General features: G+C 45.8%; 3 protein-coding genes and 1 pseudogene across 3 annotated transcripts; all 4 read right to left on the minus strand.

Moving 5' to 3' along the window:
- Window positions 1–448: 448 nt before the first annotated feature.
- Window positions 449–2,911, minus strand: LOC137595736 (uncharacterized; annotated as a pseudogene).
- On the minus strand, window positions 2,572–7,398 carry LOC137613616 (ras-related protein Rab-8B). The gene is made up of 8 exons (XM_068343016.1): window positions 7,137–7,398; window positions 5,755–5,815; window positions 5,569–5,629; window positions 5,036–5,113; window positions 4,710–4,799; window positions 4,543–4,608; window positions 4,408–4,458; window positions 2,572–4,321 (listed from the first exon to the last, which is right to left on the minus strand). The coding sequence occupies exons 1-8, from the start codon at window positions 7,258–7,260 to the stop codon at window positions 4,232–4,234; spliced, it is 621 nt and encodes a 206-aa protein (XP_068199117.1). The 5' UTR covers window positions 7,261–7,398; the 3' UTR covers window positions 2,572–4,231.
- An 886-nt stretch (window positions 7,399–8,284) lies between these two features.
- Window positions 8,285–14,524, minus strand: LOC137613542 (isocitrate dehydrogenase [NAD] subunit alpha, mitochondrial). The gene is made up of 11 exons (XM_068342893.1): window positions 14,430–14,524; window positions 13,711–13,767; window positions 13,543–13,626; window positions 13,358–13,472; window positions 13,097–13,284; window positions 12,016–12,149; window positions 10,628–10,730; window positions 10,417–10,481; window positions 9,857–9,941; window positions 9,627–9,779; window positions 8,285–8,661 (listed from the first exon to the last, which is right to left on the minus strand). Exons 1-11 carry the CDS (start codon window positions 14,454–14,456, stop codon window positions 8,578–8,580), a joined length of 1,095 nt encoding a protein of 364 aa, XP_068198994.1. The 5' UTR covers window positions 14,457–14,524; the 3' UTR covers window positions 8,285–8,577.
- Window positions 14,525–16,922: 2,398 nt separating this feature from the next.
- Window positions 16,923–22,246, minus strand: LOC137603326 (calcium and integrin-binding family member 2-like). Its single transcript, XM_068326669.1, has 6 exons — window positions 20,315–22,246; window positions 20,029–20,063; window positions 19,827–19,938; window positions 18,061–18,208; window positions 17,740–17,935; window positions 16,923–17,672 (listed from the first exon to the last, which is right to left on the minus strand). Exons 1-6 carry the CDS (start codon window positions 20,363–20,365, stop codon window positions 17,651–17,653), a joined length of 564 nt encoding a protein of 187 aa, XP_068182770.1. The 5' UTR covers window positions 20,366–22,246; the 3' UTR covers window positions 16,923–17,650.

Genomic DNA, 22,246 nt, shown 5'->3' on the forward strand with positions numbered 1-22,246 from the left:
TTGGGGTTGGTTAAAGTTAGGGTAGGGTTAGGATCGGTCGGTGGGTTGGGGTTAGGTTTAGAGTTTGGGTTTGTTTAGGGTCAGGTTTAGCCAACAGCTGTCGAGTCGATCCACTGGACGTTAGGAACGTTCTTGAAGACGTTTCGTCTCTCATCCAGGAGACTTCTTCAGTTCAGAGGGTGGCTGATCACGTCCCAGATTATTAACCCTGTGGGGTGTGGTCAGATTATTAACCCTGTGGGGTGGGGTCAGATTATTAACCCTGTGGGGTGTAGTCAGTGCTATTCACACATCGACCATCGTTGACACCCGTCTGGCTCCTCAACGATTGTTGGTAGGGGTGTCAAAGGGGGTCGCTGAGATGTGAGTTACACCTTTGTATGCTAATGAGGGTCATTAGCATGAGACCCACCACCTGGGTCAATCTGCTGAGACAATCTTTCAGAGATGGCTTCCCCACTTTGACGTGGATGGCCTCTTTCACTCCTCTCTCAAACCATTTATCTTCCCTGTCCAAGATCTGAACATCTGTGTCCTGAAATGAGTGTCCCTCTTCCTTGAGGGGGGGCAGACTGCTGAGTCCTGTCCTGATGTGTTCTCTTCTGTGTTGAGCCATGCGTCTGTGTAGTGGTTGTTTGGTTTCCCCTATGTACACATCTGAGCATTCATCGCTGAATTTAACTGCTTACACCAGATTGCTCTTCTGACTCTGTGGTGGGGGGTCTTTTGGGTGGACCAGTCTTTGTCGGAGGGTGTTGTCCGGCTTAAAATACACAGGAACCTTGTGTTTGTTAAAGATCCTCCTCAGCTTTTCAGACACTCCAGACACAAACGGATCACTAAACCATTGTTTGCTCTCTTCCATCCTCACTGGGTTGTTCTCCTTTCTGGATCTTGTGTGGGCTTTCACGAAGGTCTAGTCAGGATCTCCACAGGTTTTCAGTACCCCTTCCAGGTGTTGGTGTTGTTTCACCTGGTCTTGGGCACTGGTTGGTAGCTTATCAGCCCTGTCTTGCAGGGTCCTGATGACGCCCAGCTTGTGCTCCAGTGGGTGGTGGGAGTCAAAAAGCAGGTACTGGTCCGTGTGTGTTGGTTTCCTATATACCCCAACATACAGACTTCTGTCATCTTTTATGCCGACCTCACAATCCAAAAAGGGCAAACTGTTGTCCTTTACATCCTCTCTGGTGAACTTGATGTTGCTGTCCACCGAGCTGATGTGTTCGGTGGAAGGTTGCACCTCGTGGATTTTTACCTTAACCCATGTGTCGTCTACATACCGGAACCAATGGCTTGGTGGTGTTCCGTTGTACGAGGTCAGGGCCTTGTGTTCCACCTCTTCCATGTACAGATTGGCCACGATAGGAGACACCGGCGAGCCCATGGCACATCTGTGTTTCTGCCTATAGAAGTTCCCTCTGTACTGGGAGTAGGTGGTGCTGAGGCAGAGGTCCAAAAGTTGTCAGATCTGGTCGGGTTGAGGTCTGTCCTGTCGCTGAGGGTGGTGTCCTGTGAAAGCCGTTGTCTCACTGCCTCTACCGTTGGGACACATATGAACAGGGAGGTGACGTCGTGGGATACCATGGTCTCATCTGTATCCAATCTCAGTCCTCTCACCTTTTCCACAAAGACTTCTCTGTATGGTAGGGGTTGTTACCCACTAGTGGGGCCAAGATGGCAGCAACATGCTTGGCAATGTTGTACGTGACTGAGTTGATGCTGCTGACGATGGGTCTGAGGGGGGTTCCTTCCTTCTTTATGAATTTTGGGGAGGCCATGTATGCATGGGATAGCCTCCCCAGGGTCAGGGTTAGGTTTGGGTTTGGACGGCTTTGGTTAGGGTTAGGGTTAAGATTGGGCCAGGGTTATGGTTAAGTTTAAGGTTAGGCTTAGGGTTAACGTAAGGGTTTGCTCTCGGGTTAGGGCTAGTTTAGTTTTAGGGTAGGGATAGGGTTGGATTAGGGTTAGGATGGGTTGGGTTAGGGTTAAGGCTAGAATTAGGGTTGGGTTAGGGTCAGAGTTAGGGTTGGGTTAGGGTCAGAGTTAGGGTTGGGTTAGGGTCAGGGTTAGGTTTGGGTTAGGGTAAAGTTTAGGATTTGAGTTTGCTCTAGGGTTAAGGTTAGTTTAGGTTCAGGGTAAGGTTTGGTTTAGGGTTAGTGTAGGGTTAGGCTTTAGGAATAGGGTGAGTTGAGGCTTAGGGTTAGAGGTTGGGTTAGGGTAAGGATTAATTTAGGGTAAGGGTGGGGTTAGGGTTAAAGATTAGGGATAGGGTTTAAGGCTCAGGGACCGGAGGGTCAGCGGTTTAAGACCCGTGTCGGGCAAAAAATTGACGTAACCCTAAGCCTGAACATACTATATATATACTGTACATGCAATATATATTGTGTGTATATCTTAGGGGAGTCAGCTGTACCCCACCTCTACCCAATAAAACTTTGTCATGTGAAATAATCGGGGTTTAAAAACTTGTTTGATTAAAATTGGACGATTGTTTATTAATAAGGACCAATCTGACTTAATGATTGAATCGTGTTACGTTCCTCTGGCTCTGAAATAAAACTGAACTCAAACTCATTTTAATAAGTTTTTAATGTATTAAATGATTAAAACAGTCACAGGTTGAAAAGAACTGGTTCATACAAAAATAAGACTTCAAACAGTTTGATAAAAAACGCCTCTGAAATGTTAAAAACAAAAGTCAACATGTCATTTCTGTTAAGGAAATAAAATACAAAATATAGAAAAGCATTAAAGAACAACCAAAATAGCAGCTGATCCTTGAACGCCTCGCGGGCCGAAGGTTCTGTTCAACGGTTCAGTCTTTTTATTTTTCTTTAAAGATAATGTCAACAAAGCTCCGTTAGGAATCTGTGTGTCCTCCAACCCTCTGAGGTCGACGCCGCGTCTTCATCACGTTCCTCACATCTTTTCATTTCATCTTCAAGATTCGACATTTATCTGCTATTTTATTCTAATGTTCCGCTGTCGTTATCATGAATATAAATGTAAGGAGACCTCAGAGGGTTGAAACTTCATGTCAGACTTTAAAGTGCGGCTGAATCTGAATTAATACTGTTGTTTTCTGAACAGAGAAGAACTGAAGGAGATGAGGTGAAAGAGACGGTCAGTAACCCTCCAGACCAGCAGGTGGCAGCAGTCAGAAACCACGAGTCATGATGTCACAGCGATTCCACGCCCCCGGCTGTCAGATGACTGATTATTCCAGGTGTGAAAGTGATCCACGAAAAACGACGGGAACCTTCTGAGTGCCACCTGACAACAACCAATCAGAATGACTTCCTCCCAGCTAAGCTCCGCCTCTGGTTTGGTTTGTTTCAACCGACTCAGAACCGCAGAGGACATTTGAACCGACGACAAACGGATGGAAGAAGGACAAAAAAGTGCAGCGGCTTGAAAAAAAAAAAAAGTTCTGGAGCAAAACAAAAGCTAATAAACCGATCAATTGATCGATTGGAAGCAGAGATTGAATCTCCGAAGCTCCGTTAAGGCTCTGTGGCAGATTTTACAAACATTTAAGTTTTATGTTTTATTATATACAGTTTTTTTATGAGGGGCATCAACTGGATAATTTTACGACTTATTGATTTAATATCGATTTATTAAATCAACCGGAGGTCAAATCTGATCGACAGTCGTCTTTAACTTTTATCAGCTGATGCGCTCCTGTGTTTTTAAGACTTTTGAGTTAATTGATCTCGATTAAAACGCTTTTTATTTCTTTGTTATAAATATAATCGTAACTATTGATCCTTCTTTTATCTCGTTTTTATTCTTTGTAACAGAACTCCGCCGCAGCCGTTAAACGAGCTCAAACAAACGTAACAGAGTGAGACGTCGCGCCTCTCCAGAACAGCTTTGGTCAAAACGATAAAAAAAAGTTTTTAAAAAAAACACGACAAAATCTCCTCTTCATCATCATCATCATCATCATCGCTTCGGTTTCCTTCTATAAAAAGCGTCCGATGAGCTGAGCTGAAGAGGAGGATGAGGAGGAACGGACGGTGGAGGAAGCGCAGGACGAAGACGAGCAGGAAGAGGAAGTGGAGGAAGAGGAAGAGGAGGCCGTGCAGGAAGTAAGGAAGAAGCTCTGACAGAAAACATTTCCTGAAACCGATTCGGTGCGGAGACGTTTTCCTCGTTTCCACAGGTGTGTTTCCTGTCGTCCCCCAGCAGGAGGAGGAAGAGGAGGAGGAAGAGGAAGAGGCTCCGCCTACAGCAGCGAACACCTGAAGAAGCTCTTTTTGGGGCGGGACTCCGTGATCTTTACGGGACCGCCTCCTCCCGGGGGGTTGCTGTCGTTCTGCAGAGATGAACAAATCAGAACTGATTAAACCCGATCAGGAAGTGATCTGTTATTGATTATTGATTTTACTGTAACAAACTCACCATTTTCCTGTTCAGTCTGCTCATGATGTCTCTGCCCAGTGTGAAAAAGGCCTGCGGGTGAAAAACAAACATCAAGTCAACTCACGGGGGTCACTCCGAACGTGGTGCCGGGTGGCGGCGGCGGCGGTCGCTCACCTCCTCCACGTTGATGCTGGACTTGGCGCTGGTTTCTAAGAACTTGATCCCGTAATCGATGGCCAGCTGGAGGACAAGGAGACGTTTAAGACGTTTTTTACCCAGAATTCATCTGGATCAGTAAAAACACACGACTTCGTGTACCGACAGGAAGTCGGTGCTCGCACCTTCTCTCCTCGCTCTCTGGACACTTGTCTCTTGTCGTTCATGTCGCATTTATTTCCCAGAACCATCCTCTCCACGTCGGACGACGCGTGCTGAAAACACACAAACGCAGAGTTAATCCAACGCAAATCATCCGACATCAGAGAATCCAACATTTTGTTGCTGTAACACATTCGGCCACCAGGTGGCGGCACAGAGCAGAAACCGCCCAAACCCCATCCATTCCTGGTTGCGACTTAAACAGACAAAAACAAGCTAGAGCGCTCCTAACTCCTCCCCCTTTTACGTGCTGATGATGCGGTGTGATGTCAGAGGGGGCGTGGCCTACCTCCTCGATGTTGCGTATCCAGTTCCTGATGTTGTCGAAGGATTTCTCGTTGGTGATGTCGTAAACCAGCATGATGCCCTGAAACGCACCAGACAGGAAGTGAACGCCTGACGTGAGGTCAAAAGGTCAAGCTGATGAAGCCACACCCTCCTGTTTGCCATTAGCGAGTCGAGGTCACGTGACTGCTCTGAAAACCGATGAACCACTCAGTAATTTACTTCCTGAAACACCAACGGGAACTTCATCCAGCTGATGTTAGCAACATGCTAACATCAGTACTGCTGGAGCAATGCTAACGTTGCTACGGTGACTAAAAGCTAACTCATCTTTATTCTAATGAATTTGATGCTTTCATTTTGTTGTTTTTATGTCTGTGAAACCCTGTCGTCATGGCAACAGACATGTTAACTGGTCTACAGCTTCACAACCTCGCACCTGGTGTTACCTGATGACACCGATCAGGTGTCCACTTCCCGTCTCACTGACATTGGAACTGTCCAATAGCAGAGCAGTAATCGGGGGGCGGGGCTTACCATTGCTCCTCTGTAATAGGCTGTCGTGATCGTCCTGAACCGCTCCTGACCGGCCGTGTCCCTGCAGGAAGCATCGACGCCGTCAGGCGGAGTGAACCCTCCCCCACACAAACCAGCTCTAATATCGATCGGCAATCGATTACTGATCGGTAATCGATTGATCGGTAATCGATCGGTGGAACTCACCAGATCTGGAGTTTGATCTTCTTGCCATCGAGTTCGATCGTCCTGATTTTAAAGTCGATTCCTGAAACACAAGAATGACCCGTCAGACGCCACCTCAGAGGTCAGAGGTCACAGGTCACACCGTGAGCAGCGGTGAGATCCCATGAGGCCTTGCTCTCCGTCAGCTGACTGGGCGTTTCCCCGGGCGGCGAACAGGAAGTCAGAGATATTTATAACGAGGGTTCACTTCCTGTCGCAGGAGAGAGAAAATGTGTTTCCAAGAAGGCGGACGGCTCGCTTTCCTCCTCCACTTCCTGTTCGGGGGAGGCGTGACGCCCTGTCAGAGGTCAGCTGACCCCCACGCCGCCGCTGGCACGGGCACAGAGCGTCCCCTGTCTGGACGCGGCAGCAAAGGATTGTGGGAGCTCACTTAGCATTCTTAGAGTTCCACTGGTGGAAACCAGCAGAGACTGGCAGCGAAGGGCTTCCTGTCATCAGGTCACACAGGTGGACACACACACACACACACACACACACACACACACACACACACACACACACACACACACACATACAGTGTAGACAGAAGACACTTCCCACTTCCTGTTTCCATCAGAAACAGAAGAGCGACACACTGATGCACCGGAAACAAAAGAGTGTGAGAGTGTGTGTGTGTGTGTGTGTGTGTGTGTGTGACACTGAAGAACGAAAGTCGTCAAACTTTTCTAATCGTTTTCTAATCGCCATCAGCATCCTCAAGCTGCTGATGGCGATTAGAAAACGATTGGATGAAGTTAGTCATATGACCATTGGTCTGAGGTCCTGTTGCTCCCCCCTCAACAGGAAGTGTCCGTCTGTTAGCTTCCCGGTTAGCATCGCTAGCAGCGTTTAATGATGATGTCACCACTCTAGTGATGTCATCACTCTACTGATGATGTCACCATTCTTTTATACACGCCCACTCACACCAGCACCGGCTAATCCGCCCGGAGACGGTGTTTAACCTTTAAATCATGTTTCTGTGTTCAAATTTGAAGCCACGTGACCCCAAATAGGGGCGGGGCTTACCACTGATCAAATTATTTTATTTTTAGAGAAAAAAAGACGGATGTACTTGTGTTTTATTTTGACAGGAGTCAAAGGTCATGAAGTTCAACAAAAAAAATTAAAGTCACTCAAACGGAACTAAAGGGTTAAATCGTTTTTTTGTTGCTGATAACTGATAATCAATAACTGATAAGTTATGAAGCCCCCACACCCCCCTCCCTCATCAAGCTTTCACTTTTCCGGTTAGCCGCTGTTAGCTTACAGCTAGCATTAGCCTCCGGCGGCTCCCGGGCGCTGGCCGCTCGTCCCAGCGGGCGGAGGCGCCGGGAGGTGCCGCTACCCCGGCGGACACTCACCGATGGTGGAGATGAAGGTGGTGTTGAACGCGTCCTCGCTGAACCGGAACAGGAGGCAGGTTTTACCGACGCCGCTGTCACCGATCAGCAGCAGCTTGAACAGGTAGTCGTACGTCTTCGCCATTTCCGGTGGTCCTCCCCGGTGCTTCCGGTAGTTTAACGGAACCTCAGGCCGCCTTCACGCCTCCTGCGACCCGCCGACAGCCCTGCGTTCACTGGGAACTCTGGTTCAACTGGACACAGTACCGACAGGCGGCAGGAAACGCTCCGACAAGTTACCCAGAATGCAACAGGTCAACATCCTGTAGTAGCTTTTCAGAATAAAAGTAAAAATTAAACGCTGACCATTTTTTAATTTAAAAAAAAAAACCCTGCGTGGGCTAAAAAGGTTGTTTAATGTTTTACTTCAGTTTTGTAGTTTTTGTTGATTAATTCTAATATTTAAATGTTTTCTTATCCGTCTTCATTCATTTGTTTATTAGTTTGAACTGTGATTTATCTCCAGATTGTCATTTAAAGTACACTAATATGCATGCATGTGATTTGATTAACTAACAAAAAAAAACTAGTGTGCGTTCTTAACTTCCCTTCCGGGATTATAACAGTGTATTAAAGAAAAAAATCACAGTATAATTTTGTGACATTAATGTTTAATACTTTTGTTTAGTAGAAAACTAAACTTTTTATGAATATGACCGTTTTTTACCATATTGGCGTCGTGAGCTTTTATTTTGAAGGTGACGACGCTTTCCCTCTAGTTCGTTTCTTCAGCTTGAAACAACCAGGAAATGAGGGGCGTGGCCACGTGACGTCATGCAAAGGGCAACATTCCGCTGGGGGTCGAGCCTCATAGTTAATTTAGTTCCACCCGCAGCGTTTTAACGCGTTTAATCGAGTTTGTTGTTATTTTACGTTAAAATTATAATCTATCAGAAGGAATCCTAAAATACAACCGTAAAAATTTTCCTTCTTGAAAACAGCTGGTTTGGGGCGTGTCTGTCCGCTCAGAGCAGCTGTTGGAGGCTCCACCTGTAGAACTAAGCCCCTCCCACCAGCACCAGAATTATTTTAAAGGTTTGAGTTCCGTGACTTTAGGTTCTACTGTGTTTGTGGGTGTTGGACAGACGACACACACACACACACACACACACGTTCTCCTTTCCTTTATTCCTCTGGATATCTCTGAAATTAAAGGCAGCGAGAAATAATAAATAAATCCAGCGTTCACTGAAAGTAGATTAAAAAATTAGAAAACATCCAAAACCGTCTTGATGAAGCAAAGAGCTGATAATCTGATCAATAACATGATGGGCGGTGAAAACACTCCCAACATCCCAACACATGTTTAAGCTGAATGTTTCATCACGTTAACCAATCAGGTAACTGCAGCAGAAGCGCCCCCCCCCTCCTCAGACACACACACACACACACACACACTCCTTCAGTCCAGATCCTGGATGCGGCGGCAGATCTCAGCTGTGAACTGTGAACACTTGGAGTTTCCTCCTAGGTCCTTCGTCAGCACCTGAGACACACACAAAACATGTTACCATGGCAACACCAACATCCGTTTGATACCCCCCCTTCATTATGTGGTGATGTCATCAGGAGACCAGTTTGGGTCTGTGATATTTCCAGTTTTGAACCCTTTAATTCGAGTTTACTTGTTATTAGGAGGTCAAATGTCATCAAATATTAAACAAAAATATTAAATATCACATATTAAAAATATTAAAATATAAAATTAAATATATTAAAATATTAAATATTGATAAATGTTAAATATCAAATTTTAAAAATATTAAAATATAAAAATATATTAAAATATCAAATATAATAACTATTAAATATACAATTAACATATTTCTAACTTTTTGTGTAAAACATTCATTTTTCATATCCACTCTGAGCATTTTTGTCATTCGCGTAATATAAAACTTAAATTATCAATTTAATCTACACATTTATTGTTCTAATGGTTAGAAATACTTTAACACTCTTTAACAGGAAATGTGTGAATTCAATTAAAATGACCTGTTTGGTTAAATATTGTGATTTATCTGTGTTCATTAATTTCACATTCCACCCGTCACACTAATTTTGTGCCAAAATGCAAAGCACTTCCTGTCAGTGACACCACAAACAGGAAGTGACATCATAAGTTCAAACCAGTTTTGATTTTTCTTTTGTAAAATGTTTGATTTACGTTTAAAAACTTTTTCCACCTGTAACTCAAAAGACACCATTTTAAAGTAATTTTCACAAATTATATTTGTATAAATATTTTTTTTTATGTAGGGTCATGCTAACTGGTGTTAGCATGAACCTGACTTTTTAGATTTTAAATTTTTTCAGATTTTCCGACCCGAAAAAAAAAAAAAATTCTGGATAGGATTTCCTAAAAGACGATCATGTGATTTTCTGCTCCATTAATCTCAGGATGAATCAAAACAAACCGGTCGTCATGGAAACGCCCCCCCCCAGCCTCACCTTCTTGTCGCGGATGGTGTCGAAGCAGGCGGCCTGGATCTTGTTTCCGTGGTCGTGGAGACCCATGTGACGCAGCATCATGACGGCGCTCAGCAGCAGCGCCGTGGGGTTGGCCAGGTCCATGCCGGCGATGTCGGGGGCGGTGCCGTGGACCTGGGGGCGGAGAAAACAGCCGTCAGGTGACTGGTCCGACCCGGCTTACATTGAATCGAGCGAGTCGAGGCACCAACCGATTCGAATATGGCCACTCCGTTGGCGCCGATGTTCCCGCTGGGGGTGACGCCGAGTCCGCCGATCAGACCGGCGCACAGATCGCTGGAACGGAAAGAACCGGGTCAGGACCGGGTCAAGGGTCAGGAAACAGGTTGAGATCTGGGTCAGGAACTGGGTCATGGGTCAGGAACTGGGTCAAGGGTCAGGAACAGGGTCAAGGGTCAGGAAATGGGTCAAGGGTCAGGAACAGGGTCAAGGGTCAGGAAATGGGTCAAGGGTCAGGAAATGGGTCAAGAACTGGGTCAAGGGTCAGGAACTGGGTCATGGGTCAGGAACTGGGTCAAGGGTCAGGAACAGGGTCAAGGGTCAGGAAATGGGTCAAGGGTCAGGAACAGGGTCAAGGGTCAGGAAATGGGTCAAGAACTGGGTCAAGGGTCAGTAACGGGGTCAGGAACCGGGTCAAGAGTCAGGAACAAGGTCAAGGGTCGGGAACGTGATCAAGGGTCATTAACTGGGTCAGGAACAGGGTCAAGGGTCAGGAACCGGGTGGGTGTCCACACCAGCAGAAGCAGCTGACCTGAGGATGTCTCCGTACAGGTTGGGCATCACCAGCACGTCGAACTGGGTCGGGTCCTGAACCATCTGAAAGACCAGAACACCAGAACCGTCAGAACCGCCCACAGAACCCAGAGGAACGTCGTGTCGATCACATGCGTGTTAGCGTTAGCGGCCTCGTTAGCCTAGCGCCGCTAGCTTCAGTGGTCCAGTTCTGGTTCTGGTGGACCTACGTTGAGGCAGACGGTGTCCAGGTACATCTCAGTGAACTTGATGTCCTTGTAGCTCTCAGCCACCTCACGACACTTCCTGAGGAACAGACCGTCTGACATCCGCCTGGAGAGACAGACAGTCAGAGAGACAGTCAGACAGAGAGACAGACAGACAGACAGTCAGAGAGACAGTCAGACAGAGAGACAGACAGTCAGAGAGACAGTCAGACAGAGAGACAGACAGACAGTCAGAGAGACAGACAGTCAGAGAGACAGTCAGACAGAGAGACAGTCAGACAGACAGTCAGAGAGACAGACAGACAGAGAGACAGACAGACAGTCAGAGAGACAGACAGTCAGAGAGACAGTCAGACAGAGAGACAGTCAGACAGACAGTCAGAGAGACAGACAGACAGTCAGAGAGACAGTCAGTCAGACAGAGAGACAGACAGACAGTCAGACAGTCAGAGAGACAGTCAGAGAGACAGTCAGACAGACAGTCAGACAGTCAGAGAGACAGTCAGAGAGACAGACAGAGAGACAGACAGACAGTCAGACAGTCAGAGAGACAGTCAGAGAGACAGTCAGACAGTCAGACAGTCAGAGAGACAGACAGTCAGAGAGACAGACAGTCAGAGAGACAGACAGACAGTCAGAGAGACAGTCAGACAGTCAGACAGAGAGACAGACAGACAGTCAGACAGTCAGAGAGACAGTCAGACAGACAGTCAGACAGTCAGAGAGACAGTCAGAGAGACAGTCAGAGACAGACATAGAGACAGACAGACAGTCAGTCAGAGAGACAGTCAGAGACAGACAGACAGTCAGACAGTCAGAGAGACAGTCAGAGAGACAGACAGACAGACAGAGAGACAGACAGACAGTCAGAGAGACAGTCAGACAGACAGTCAGAGACAGTCAGACAGAGAGACAGTCAGAGAGACAGTCAGACAGAGAGAGACAGACAGTCAGAGAGACAGTCAGACAGAGAGAGACAGACAGTCAGAGAGACAGTCAGACAGACAGTCAGACAGACAGTCAGACAGAGAGACAGACAGAGAGACAGACAGACAGACAGGTGCGGGTTCAAAACACCTTAAAGCAGCTCCGCCTCCAAGATGTTCAGTTTGACGTTATTTAACAGTTATTTACTGTATATTTAATGGTTCTTTAAGCATTATTTAGAAGTTATTGAAGGGGATTTAATGGTTACTTATTGGTTATTTACCAGTTATTAAACAGTTATTAACCATTATTTAACGTTATTTAAGGTGATTTTAGCGGTTATTTACCAGTTATTAAATAGTTATTAACAATTATTTATTACCTAACGTTGATTCACCAGTTATTTACTGATTATTTATCGGTGATCTACCAATGATCTATTGGCCACGCCCCCTCCCACTCACATGATGTTGGCCTTGTGCACCGCCGTCACGCTGCTCCTCTGGTTGTTCCTGGCGTACTCGAAGGCGTACTCGGCGATGCGTCTGCTGGCGTCTTCAGTGATCAGCTTGATGCTCTGGACAACGCCGTCCACGATCTGAGACCAGAAGAGGTCAGAGTGGAACCAGTGGAACCAGTAAAACCATTAAAATGACTAAAAGTGGAACCAGTGGGACCAGTAAAACAGTTAAAATGACTAAAAGTGGAACCGGTAGAACCAGTAAAACCATTAAAATGACTAAAAGTGGAACCGGTAGAACCAGTAAAACCATTAAAATGACTAAAAGTGGAACCGGTAGAACCAGTAAAACCATTAAAATGACTAAAAGTGGAACCGGTAGAACCAGTAAAACCATTAAAATGACTAAAAGTGGAACCAGTGGAACCAGTAAAACAGTTAAAATGACTAAAAGTGGAACCGGTAGAACCAGTAAAACCATTAAAGTGACTAAAAGTAGAACCAGTGGAACCAGTAAAACGACTAAAACCAGTAAAACCAGTGGCACCAGTCGAAAACAGCAGAACTGGTGGAACCAGTAGAACCTGGGATTAATAAAGTATCTATCTATCTATCTATCTATCTGTGGAACCAGTACAACCAGTAAAACGACTAAAGCCAGTAGAATCAGGATGACCAATGTAACCAGTAGAACCAGTCCAGGTTCTCTGTTGTCTGATGGTCTGATGACATCATCATGAGACGATTGGCCGATCACTGCGCGTAGCGGCTAGCAGGAGTTAGCGGCTCACGTAAAGCAGCAGGTTGTGGTGAAGCTCCTGATCGTCCAATCAGGGAGCAGATCAACCACCACGTAGCAAAGACGCTAAACTGGTGTCATGTGATTCTGTTGCTGGATGATGCGCTAGCTAGCTGCTAGCTGACATCACACTTATGGAGCTAACATGCTAGCTAGTTAGCGAGCTGATTCGGCTACAGAAGAGACTGAGAACAAACGAAACATCCTGAGGATCCTGTGACGTTAGCTTAGCTTCGATGCTGCTGTAGCTAACCCGTTACCGCGGCGCTAGCGTAGCCCCACCCACCACGTGCTCGATGCCACTGTACTCGCCCTCCGTGTTCTCCCTGATGGTCACCAGGTCCACGTCGGTGTACGGCGTCTTGTAGCCCTCGATGGAAACGCACGGCCGCACGTTAGCATAGAGGTCAAAGGTCTTCCTGAGCAGCAGGTTCATGGAGGGGTGTCCGGCGGCGATGGGCGTCTTCAGCGGTCCTGGTGGGGAGAGACGGATCGGATTAGAGAACCAATCGGGCGTAAACCACCCCGCCAGGCGACGCCCACGCACCTTTGAGGCCGATCTTGCTCTTGTCCATCGAGTCTTTGGCGTCGGGGGGGATCATCCACCGCCCCCCCGGTCCTTTGATGGCCGTGACGTTCCTCTCCTCCCACGTGACCGGAGCCTGAGGGCGGACATTAAAGTTTAGAGAGGCGGGGATCGATTACTCTGGCCTTACGTCTGACCACACCCACTTTAGCCGCCTCGAAGATCTTCATGACGGCCGTGGAGATCTCCGGTCCAATGCCGTCGCCGGGAATCAGCGTGACGGTCTGCATCTGTGGGGCGGGGCTTCATCAACACCACGGCAACAAGACGAGGTGTGTGTGTGTGTGTGTGCGTGCGTGTGTGTGCGCGCTCACCCCTCTGGAAAAGGAAGCTGACGACAGCGAGGGTCTCCTCGCCGCCACCTGAGAAAACTGGAAGACATGACACAAAGGTCACTGAGGTCAACAGACCAGCAACCGGTTCGAACAAAAAAAAAGCTAAATACAATCAGCGATCAATAATCATACATCAATAACTGATAGTTCTGCTGCATCTTTGATCTGTTTTTTCAGCTTTTTAAAAAAATTTTTTAACTGTGTTAAAATAGTGATTCCTCCATATCTTTTAATTTAATTATTAATTTAAATTTTACTTATTATTCATTTTATTATTAATAATAACAATAATAATAATAATAAAATAATATTATTATAATTATTTTATTTTAATCACAGCTCTGTTCATCAGGTAGCCTCGATGCTAACTGTTAGCTTCTACCGCTGTTTAAACCGGTCGGACCGGACTCCACCAGTACCGGCGGCAGGTGTCACGGCGGTGGAACCGACAATCGATCGTGACCGTCCGGGTGAGAAGCCGGGACGACCCCCGGTTAGCTCTGGTAGCCGCGCGTTGAAGGACAACGCTCACTTAGCTAACATGCTAACGGGTTAAAGTTGACTTTTAAAGCCGTTCGGAGGAGCGACAGGAGCGGGAAACGTTAGAGAAACACCTGAGATCAAACATAGAAATGAGCTTCAGACAGTTCGACACGTCTGAAGCGTTTCTAATCACTTTATCGATCAGTGAAACTCACCAGTGACCTCCACACGCTGCCTGCCATCGCTACCGGAAACTCACTCTGAGATCCCTTAGAGAGGAGGTAGGAAGGAGGTCTCACTCTGAGCGAAATACAGTTCATCTCCCCCAGGGAGCGGTCAATGAATCAAAGATCCTTTTACACACAGGAGGGCTCACTCTCAACCACATGGAGAATCTCTAGTTTTCTTGAAAAGGAGTCCTGATGTTTAGAATCTGAGATCCTCTGATAAACACGACAGTCCACTCTGAGCTAAAACAAGAGACAATACAGATATAACTCGGCTTCCGTTCTTTCAAGTCACGTCGGTCTTGATTATATTCTTATATTATAGATTATATTATATTTTTTATTACATTATATCCTTGATTATCTCTCAGGTTGATTGGCCGGTTCCAAATTGCCCGTAGGATCGTGTGTGTGTGTGTGTGTGTGTGTGTGTGTGTGTGTGTGTGTGTGTGTGTGTGTGTGTGTGTGTGTGTGTGTGTGTGTGTGTGTGTGTGTGTGTGTGCATGGTTGTGTCTCTGTGTGGCTCTGCGGTGCACTGGCGTCGTGCCCGGAGTGTCCCCCGCCTCACGCCCTATGCCAGCTGACATAGGCTCCAGCTCCCCGTGACCCGCTACGGCGGATGAAGCGGCAGAAAATGAATGAATGAATGAATGAATCTCAAATTATACATCAGTTTTCCAAAAAATACGCAGAAAAACAAAAAAAATGAAGTTTACATCATTTTACTTCAATGTCTGCAAACCACAAATATATAAAATCGCTAGTAAAATTGAATTGTTTGTAATCCTAAAATAGATTTGTGACGCTCTCTACTATATGTACCACAGATCTCTCCGCCTCACAACACCACTCCATCAGGGACATAAAAATCTGCAGGAGAATAATCCACTCAGGTTTCCTGTATGTCTTTTTATAAACAACACCTGAAATCAGATTAACCCAAACTGAGGATCCATCGATGCGTTCAGGGTCACAGTCCTGCAGGCGTTCAGAGATCGATCTGCCTGAAGCAGACCTGGGGTCTGAAAGCCTTTATCCACACCTTCATTTCCCCCAGACTAGATTAGTGTAATGGCCTTTATTCTGGATTAGCAGACAAAACATTCAAAGACAACATCTGAAATAAAATCCCAGTTTTACAGGGTTTTTTTGGTAGGCACACTGGGGCAGCCAGAATAATCCCTTCCTAAATGTTAGTTAGCATTAGCTTCTTGCCTCATAAAACTTCATGCATGAAGGATAGCACAAGGAGAGTAAACAAAGGAGATTAAATGTATGACCAAGGGAGAGCAGGACAAATTTCAGTCTGGCTTTGACCTACCTGTCTAGTTTAAAAGCCCCCCCTCCCCGCTAGCATTAGGGTTAGCGTAAGGGTTAGCTTTAGGTTTATGACATAACTAAGAACAGCAGATCAAAGCACAAGTAGAGTAAACAGAGTAAACTGTATGGCCAATCATACAGTTTGTACAATCAAAGGAGAGTAGATCAAGGCCTTGACCTACCCGTGTAATCTACACGCTCCCCACTAGGGTTAAGGTTACGTCAGTAAGGTCTATGACGTTTGTTATGTCATAAACCTAATCCTAACCCTATTAGGGCTTTTAAACTACACAGGTAGGTCAAAGCCAGACTGAAATTTGATTTACTCTCCCTTGGTCATACATTTAATCTCCTTTGTTTTCTCTCCTGGTGCCGTCCTTCATGCAAGAAGTCTTATGAGGCAAGAAGCTATGCACGATCAAATGAGGGTAGATCAAAAGTCAGTGGCTTTGTCTTGGGTCTGACAGGACTACCTATTCATAGGTTGAAGCCTACCTCTGGGCTTGTGGGGTAGGGCTAGGCTAGGCTAGGCTGGGCTAGGTAATTGGCGGTGTAAACGGTAAAGGTACTAAGTACCTCTGTTGTCCAGAGGTTATTCACTTTTCTGCTTTTTGGAACACAGCTTCCTGATTGGTCCTATTAGGGGTCAACAGGTCCAAAAGGGACCAGCATGTCCAGTAACGCTGACACCAGGCCCAGCAGCAGGTTGTGGCGTCCAGCTGATGTAGCCTGATGCGTTGGTGGTCACAGCTGACTGGTCACACCGATGAGGACAGATGTCTGGTCGGTGCTGCAGAGTCTCCACCCGAGCTGAACAACCTCTGCTGCTGCAGGACGAGGGCGTTCAAGAGGACTGTCAATGGATCAGCTGGTGATGATGATGACGATGATGATGATGATGATGAAGAGGCGGAGGAGTCATCGCCAACCCAATGATTGCAAAATACATCCGCTGCAACCGACTGCAGACTTCCTGTTCTGCGGGAACGTACCACTTTACCATTACTCATGTTAGCCTCGCAAAGGCTGAGCAAGGCGGTAGAAAAAAGTCCTTCTAAATATGAATATAAATCGGAATGTTTGATCATCTGTAACTTAAAGATGGACAAAGGCAAAAGTTAAAGAAGCGTTGATCAAGAGAAAACTCTTTTATTTGTCTTTAGCCAGAGTGAACGCTGTTCTATCAAGTTTGTCAAAGGTGAGACGAAGGACAGCCCTTAAACTACAGCTCACTATGATTGTCATTATGCACCAGAACGTTCCACACCACACGTATAGAAATCGACCACAGCTAGGACGGGTCTACGATACGCACATCATGAACAAATATTTGCATAGCTCTTCACTGCTTTGCCCTTTAAAAGTGTGTTTTGAACAGAATCCAGGAGGCGGTTCTGCAAAGCACTGAAGTCCAAAGAAAGCCCTGTTCTTGTGTCCTCTGTCTTCACGGCGGCTACAAAGAAGCTCTGATGGTAGGAAATTAGCCCAGTCTTGGTTCAACATTCCGTTCTCAAACCGGTTGGAGATTTGTGCATGGATGGTTTTGGGTCTGATATTCTTCGTGAAGCCCAGACCGGACTTCCTATGAGGTTCTGCTACTTCACTGGCGGTACAAAGGACAGGCACTGAGTCGAGCAGGACGGTGTTTCCTGCCAAAACTAACGCGTTTTACAAATACACTACACTTTGGTGACAAATCATGACATCAGAAAGACAATCCTGACCACAGACGGTTAGAAGATCCAACAGAACCGGTCGGAGTCAGCTTGTGTTCTCGTCTGTGGGGTTTCGTGTGAAGATAAAACAAGTTTTGGCAGAAAAATCTGCTCCTTAGTTCTGAGATTTCAGATGACATCCGAATCGGGAAACGGGATCCGTTCTCTCCGGCCTCATATCCGAACGTGAAAGTTACTGCAGAAGAAACACACGATGAGATTTAGCTCTCTGTTGAGGAAAAGATCGCTAACGACACCTGTACCTCAGGAAGTCGGGGGCTTTGGAGATCATGTTCTCGAAGTCGGCAAACGAGAGCTTGTCGTCCCCGTCGAGGTCGGCCTCCTCGATGGCTTTGTTGCACACCAGCGTGACCTCCTCAGGCGTCAGCTCTCCTTTGGTCAGTTTGTTCAGAGTCCTCCTCAGGTCGTCCTTACAGATGAAGTTGTCCCTGTTAAAATCTGGACCAGAACCATCGGAGAAGAATCTTTGAGGCCTCCACTAAGAAATATTTAAGGTAATGTTAATGAGTTAACTTGCCATTTTGCTAGGGTAAGCTAGCTAGTACGCTCATGGTGTTTCTCACCGTATATCTTGAAGGCGTAGATGGTCTTCAGCTCTCTGGGCGATGTCTCACAGAGAGCTGAAAACAAATCTACGAAGTCGCTGAAGCTCAGGTTTCCCTGTCCGTCCTCAGAGAAGGTCTCAACGATCCGGTCCCTGAACGGGTTGTCCTGTCAGGACACAAACTGTTCAAACTTCATCACAACGACAACAAAAAGTTCTGACAGGAATCACCGACTGGCTAGCAACATGCTAGCAGCAAATCAGTCACCAATTTGACAACTCTTCGTGTTAAAGAAGCGAGACGAACTGTCAGCCAATAATGGAACAGAAAAGGACGTTTTCCTAAACCTTGTTCATGTTCATGTAAAGTAGGACCTCAGTAAACACGTAGTCTACGGTAATCCCTCGCATATTCACGCTTTTAGATGTACGTTTTCACTACTTCGCGGATTTTTAGTAGGTACAGTGCGCCCTCGTTACTCGCGGTTAATGCGTTCCAGGAACCACACGCTAATAACGAATTCCGCGATAGAGCAACAAACTATGCTATTATTTATGGTAATTTAAACGTTGATGAACCCCCCCATACTGATATTAAACCAGCTTCTATCTGTAATACCTTTTCCCACACTCTGACAGACTGTTAAAAGTACTTTTGTCATGTGTAGTACCCGCGTTCTGTGAGTCTCGATGCGTTCCGAGACTCAAGGAATGTAGTGTACTTCTGGATGCCATCAGCCAATAGAATTTCGCATACGGTATCATGTGACTACCTACTAAAAATCCAGAATGAAGTGAAGTTACATGTGTGGATGCGCGAATACGCAAGAGATTACTGTACTACACTAACTACACATAGTATACACTGTCAGGTTCAAACAAAGAATAAAGGAATATAAAAGAGTAAATATGAGATATAACTATATAATATACTACACTAAGTACACATAGTATATACTACACTAAGTACACATAGTATATACCACACTAACTACACACGGTATATACTACACTAACTACACACGGTATATACTACACAAAGTACATATAGCATATACCACACTAACTACACATGGTATATACTACACTAAGTACTCATAGAATATACTACACTAACTACACACAGTATATACTACACTAACTACACATAGTGTATACTAAATTAACTACACATAGTATGTACTACACTAACTACCCACAGTACTGTATATACACTACACTAAGTACACATAGTATATACTACACTAAGTACACATAGTATATACTACACTAAGTACACATAGTATATGCTACACTAACTACACATATTATATACTACACTAAGTACACAGTATGTACCACACTAACTACACATAGTATATGCTACCCTAACTACACATAGTATATACTAAACTAACTACACATAGTATATACTACGTGAGTACACCAATTACACGTGGTATACTAACTGCACAGAGAGAGAGTTAACTGCTGCTGTTATTTCCTACAGCTCCAAACGCACCACGATGACATTGTCTCACCTCCAGCACACATGTTCATGTTTGTAGGTCATACAACAGAGATTCTAGCATGAAGCTAACATGCTAACAGTGCATGTCCCCTGCCACTGATTGGCTCACTGATCAACCAACACCGACGTCACTGCTTCATGATTCGCTGTGTCGAGACAAACGTCATCCTGAGAACTCGTGATGTAACCTAAGAACTGACTCCGCCTCTTCAGGGGAACCATGTGATCCCTGTCCGGGCTGATGACAGGTGAGCACCGGGGACACGTGGCGTTACCTTCAGCTCCGGCATGGCGGTGATGAGCACCAGAGGAACCCTGACCTCGGGGTTGTTGGTGTAGTCCAGGGGCACCAAATGTGGAGCCAACTCACGAAACCTGCCGTGAAGCCTGAGAGGACAAACACACCTGAAGTCTGTCACACGTAGACCACAGGGTTCTTCTTCTGTGGTAAATCTCTGCTCTTTGGGTCGGACTCACCTCAGAACCTCTTTCCTGGTGAAGAAGGTGCAGTCCTGCAAACAAACAGAGTCATGGTGAGCAGCTCCTCAGGGAGGATCTACTTTCACAGCAGCATCAGTCAGACAGCAGCTGGATGCTGAGGGATGTTGGAGCTCAGCCAATCAGCATCCAGCCTGTTCTAGTGTTTTCTACAGAGAACACACCTCGTGTGTTCTGATATAAAGACGAAAGACCTCTGGAGAACATCCAGAGATCTGCTCGGGCTCTTACCCCGACGGGATAACGCCGTTTCAGCGTGACACACCTGATACGCCTCAAGCTGCTCCTCGGTGAAGGTTGTCTGCTTGTTGCCCATCCTGCTCCAGCGGTCGTCCCATCACACGGCAGCATCACATGTGGGAGTCACAGCTGACCCGAGATCGGTTTAAAAATCCATCTGGGTGCATGCTCCAGTACAGCAGGCGAGCGCTCAGGGTGCAGGAGGAGGTGATTTTAACACCTCAGCGTGGTGCCTTCAAGGGCAGCTCGGACAGGTCAGCATGTTTCACGTTCCATTATGTTTTCAGAAGCAGGACGAGACAAGAAGTTCCACACAAACACACAACGGTAGCGTGGATAAGAACTAAACATGCAGCATCCAGCAGAGACTAAAAACTAAGAGTCTGCTGTCATGGAGGTTTACTGAAGTGGTGATGCATTCAGGGACCTCACTGCCTCATGAGCACTGATGTTGCAGAATCAGAATTTGCTGCTAATACTACACTCATCTCATCTATTGTGTAATAAAGACATCTGGTGGCTGGAGGCGGTATTACAAATAGTATTAAATTTGACGATCTGCGATGTAGTGAAGCCGTGCATCTTGAAATGCGAACAAACGAGAGATTACTGGAGAATAATGATAATATTTTGTTATTTTGATTGTTTTTGTTGTCATTTCTCAATCAAATTACAGATTTGCAAACAGGCAGAAGGTGTCTGTCAATAGATGAATTGATAAATTAATAGTTAACCCCTGAGTAGAATTGGGGCCCCAAAAGTTAAAATTTTTATTTCTTCTACAGACTATTCCACTGCGTAGCTGTGTAGTAAGAGTAGCCATAATGTAATTACGTGAAGTTGAACTAAAAGACTTTGCTACGCTAATTCTAGGGGGGCTAATTCTGAGAGGACCATGTCTTTGATGTAACTTCTGTCATGTAGTTGAGGAGGATATTGACTTTCTTTTGATCTACGGAGCCTTTTAATGTTTCTCACTTTGAAGTAGAGTATATTCATAACTATCAAAACTATATTTAGACTTGCGTGAAGATGTACAAGTAATGTCTGGACAAGCAAGCTAGCACTGCAATGACAGGGTCTCTAGAGATGACAGAGATGGATCCTGCACCTGCAGAATCCATGACTGAGTTTCTCAGAACACTGATCCGGAGGTTCCTGAAAAAGATCACAAGGCCACAATGGGACAGTCTACAATCAGGGATGATTGATGAGGAAACTCAAAATGTCCTCGTCACTATGTTCATGGAAATAACTCAAGTATTGTCATACAACGTTTATCAGGCAGTCATTCAGGACATAACAGACGTGTGTCAGAAAAGTGGAACTTGTTATGTGTCACCAAGAACATCCCGTGTGTCTAAAGGATCATTGACCAGCACTGTCACCGAGGAACAAGTTCAAGAAATGATGGAGGAAACCATTCCAGTGGCCATTGCAGAAGCAGTGGGTATTCCAGAGGTGGCCAGTCACGAGAGCACAAAGAAGATTACGCTTCTCGTTGCCAAAGAGGTTGCCGACATTGTGAACTTAGACTTAAGCAGCAACCCTGGAGGACATAGTGCAATCTGCAAGAGTCCTGGGCTGCTTTCAAGAACCGAGCCATCCAAAGTCCAGAAGCAAACAGTCAAGCTTTTCACTAAAGTCTTGAAGAAATTTGCAAACAATATTCGCAAAGGTATTTCCCCTACAAAGGATAAACCGACTCATGGGAAAAGCGCAGAGGTCCAAAATGATGGGAACCTTCTGTCATGTGAGACACCTGTTACTCAGGTCGACATGGATACAGGAATGGGATCTACCCTGAGCAACACCTCCTTGGTGGTCATCCAGGCCATTAAATCAATATTGGATGAAGCTGCAAAAGATGTCTGTGAGACCGCTGAAGATGAAATACCAGCAGAGGAGCTGAGACGTATTGAATCAATCCCCTCCCTAAACACTGAGAAAATAGCGA

This window comes from Antennarius striatus, chromosome 1, assembly GCF_040054535.1.
Source record: "Antennarius striatus isolate MH-2024 chromosome 1, ASM4005453v1, whole genome shotgun sequence".
Taxonomy (NCBI): Eukaryota; Metazoa; Chordata; class Actinopteri; order Lophiiformes; family Antennariidae; genus Antennarius; species Antennarius striatus.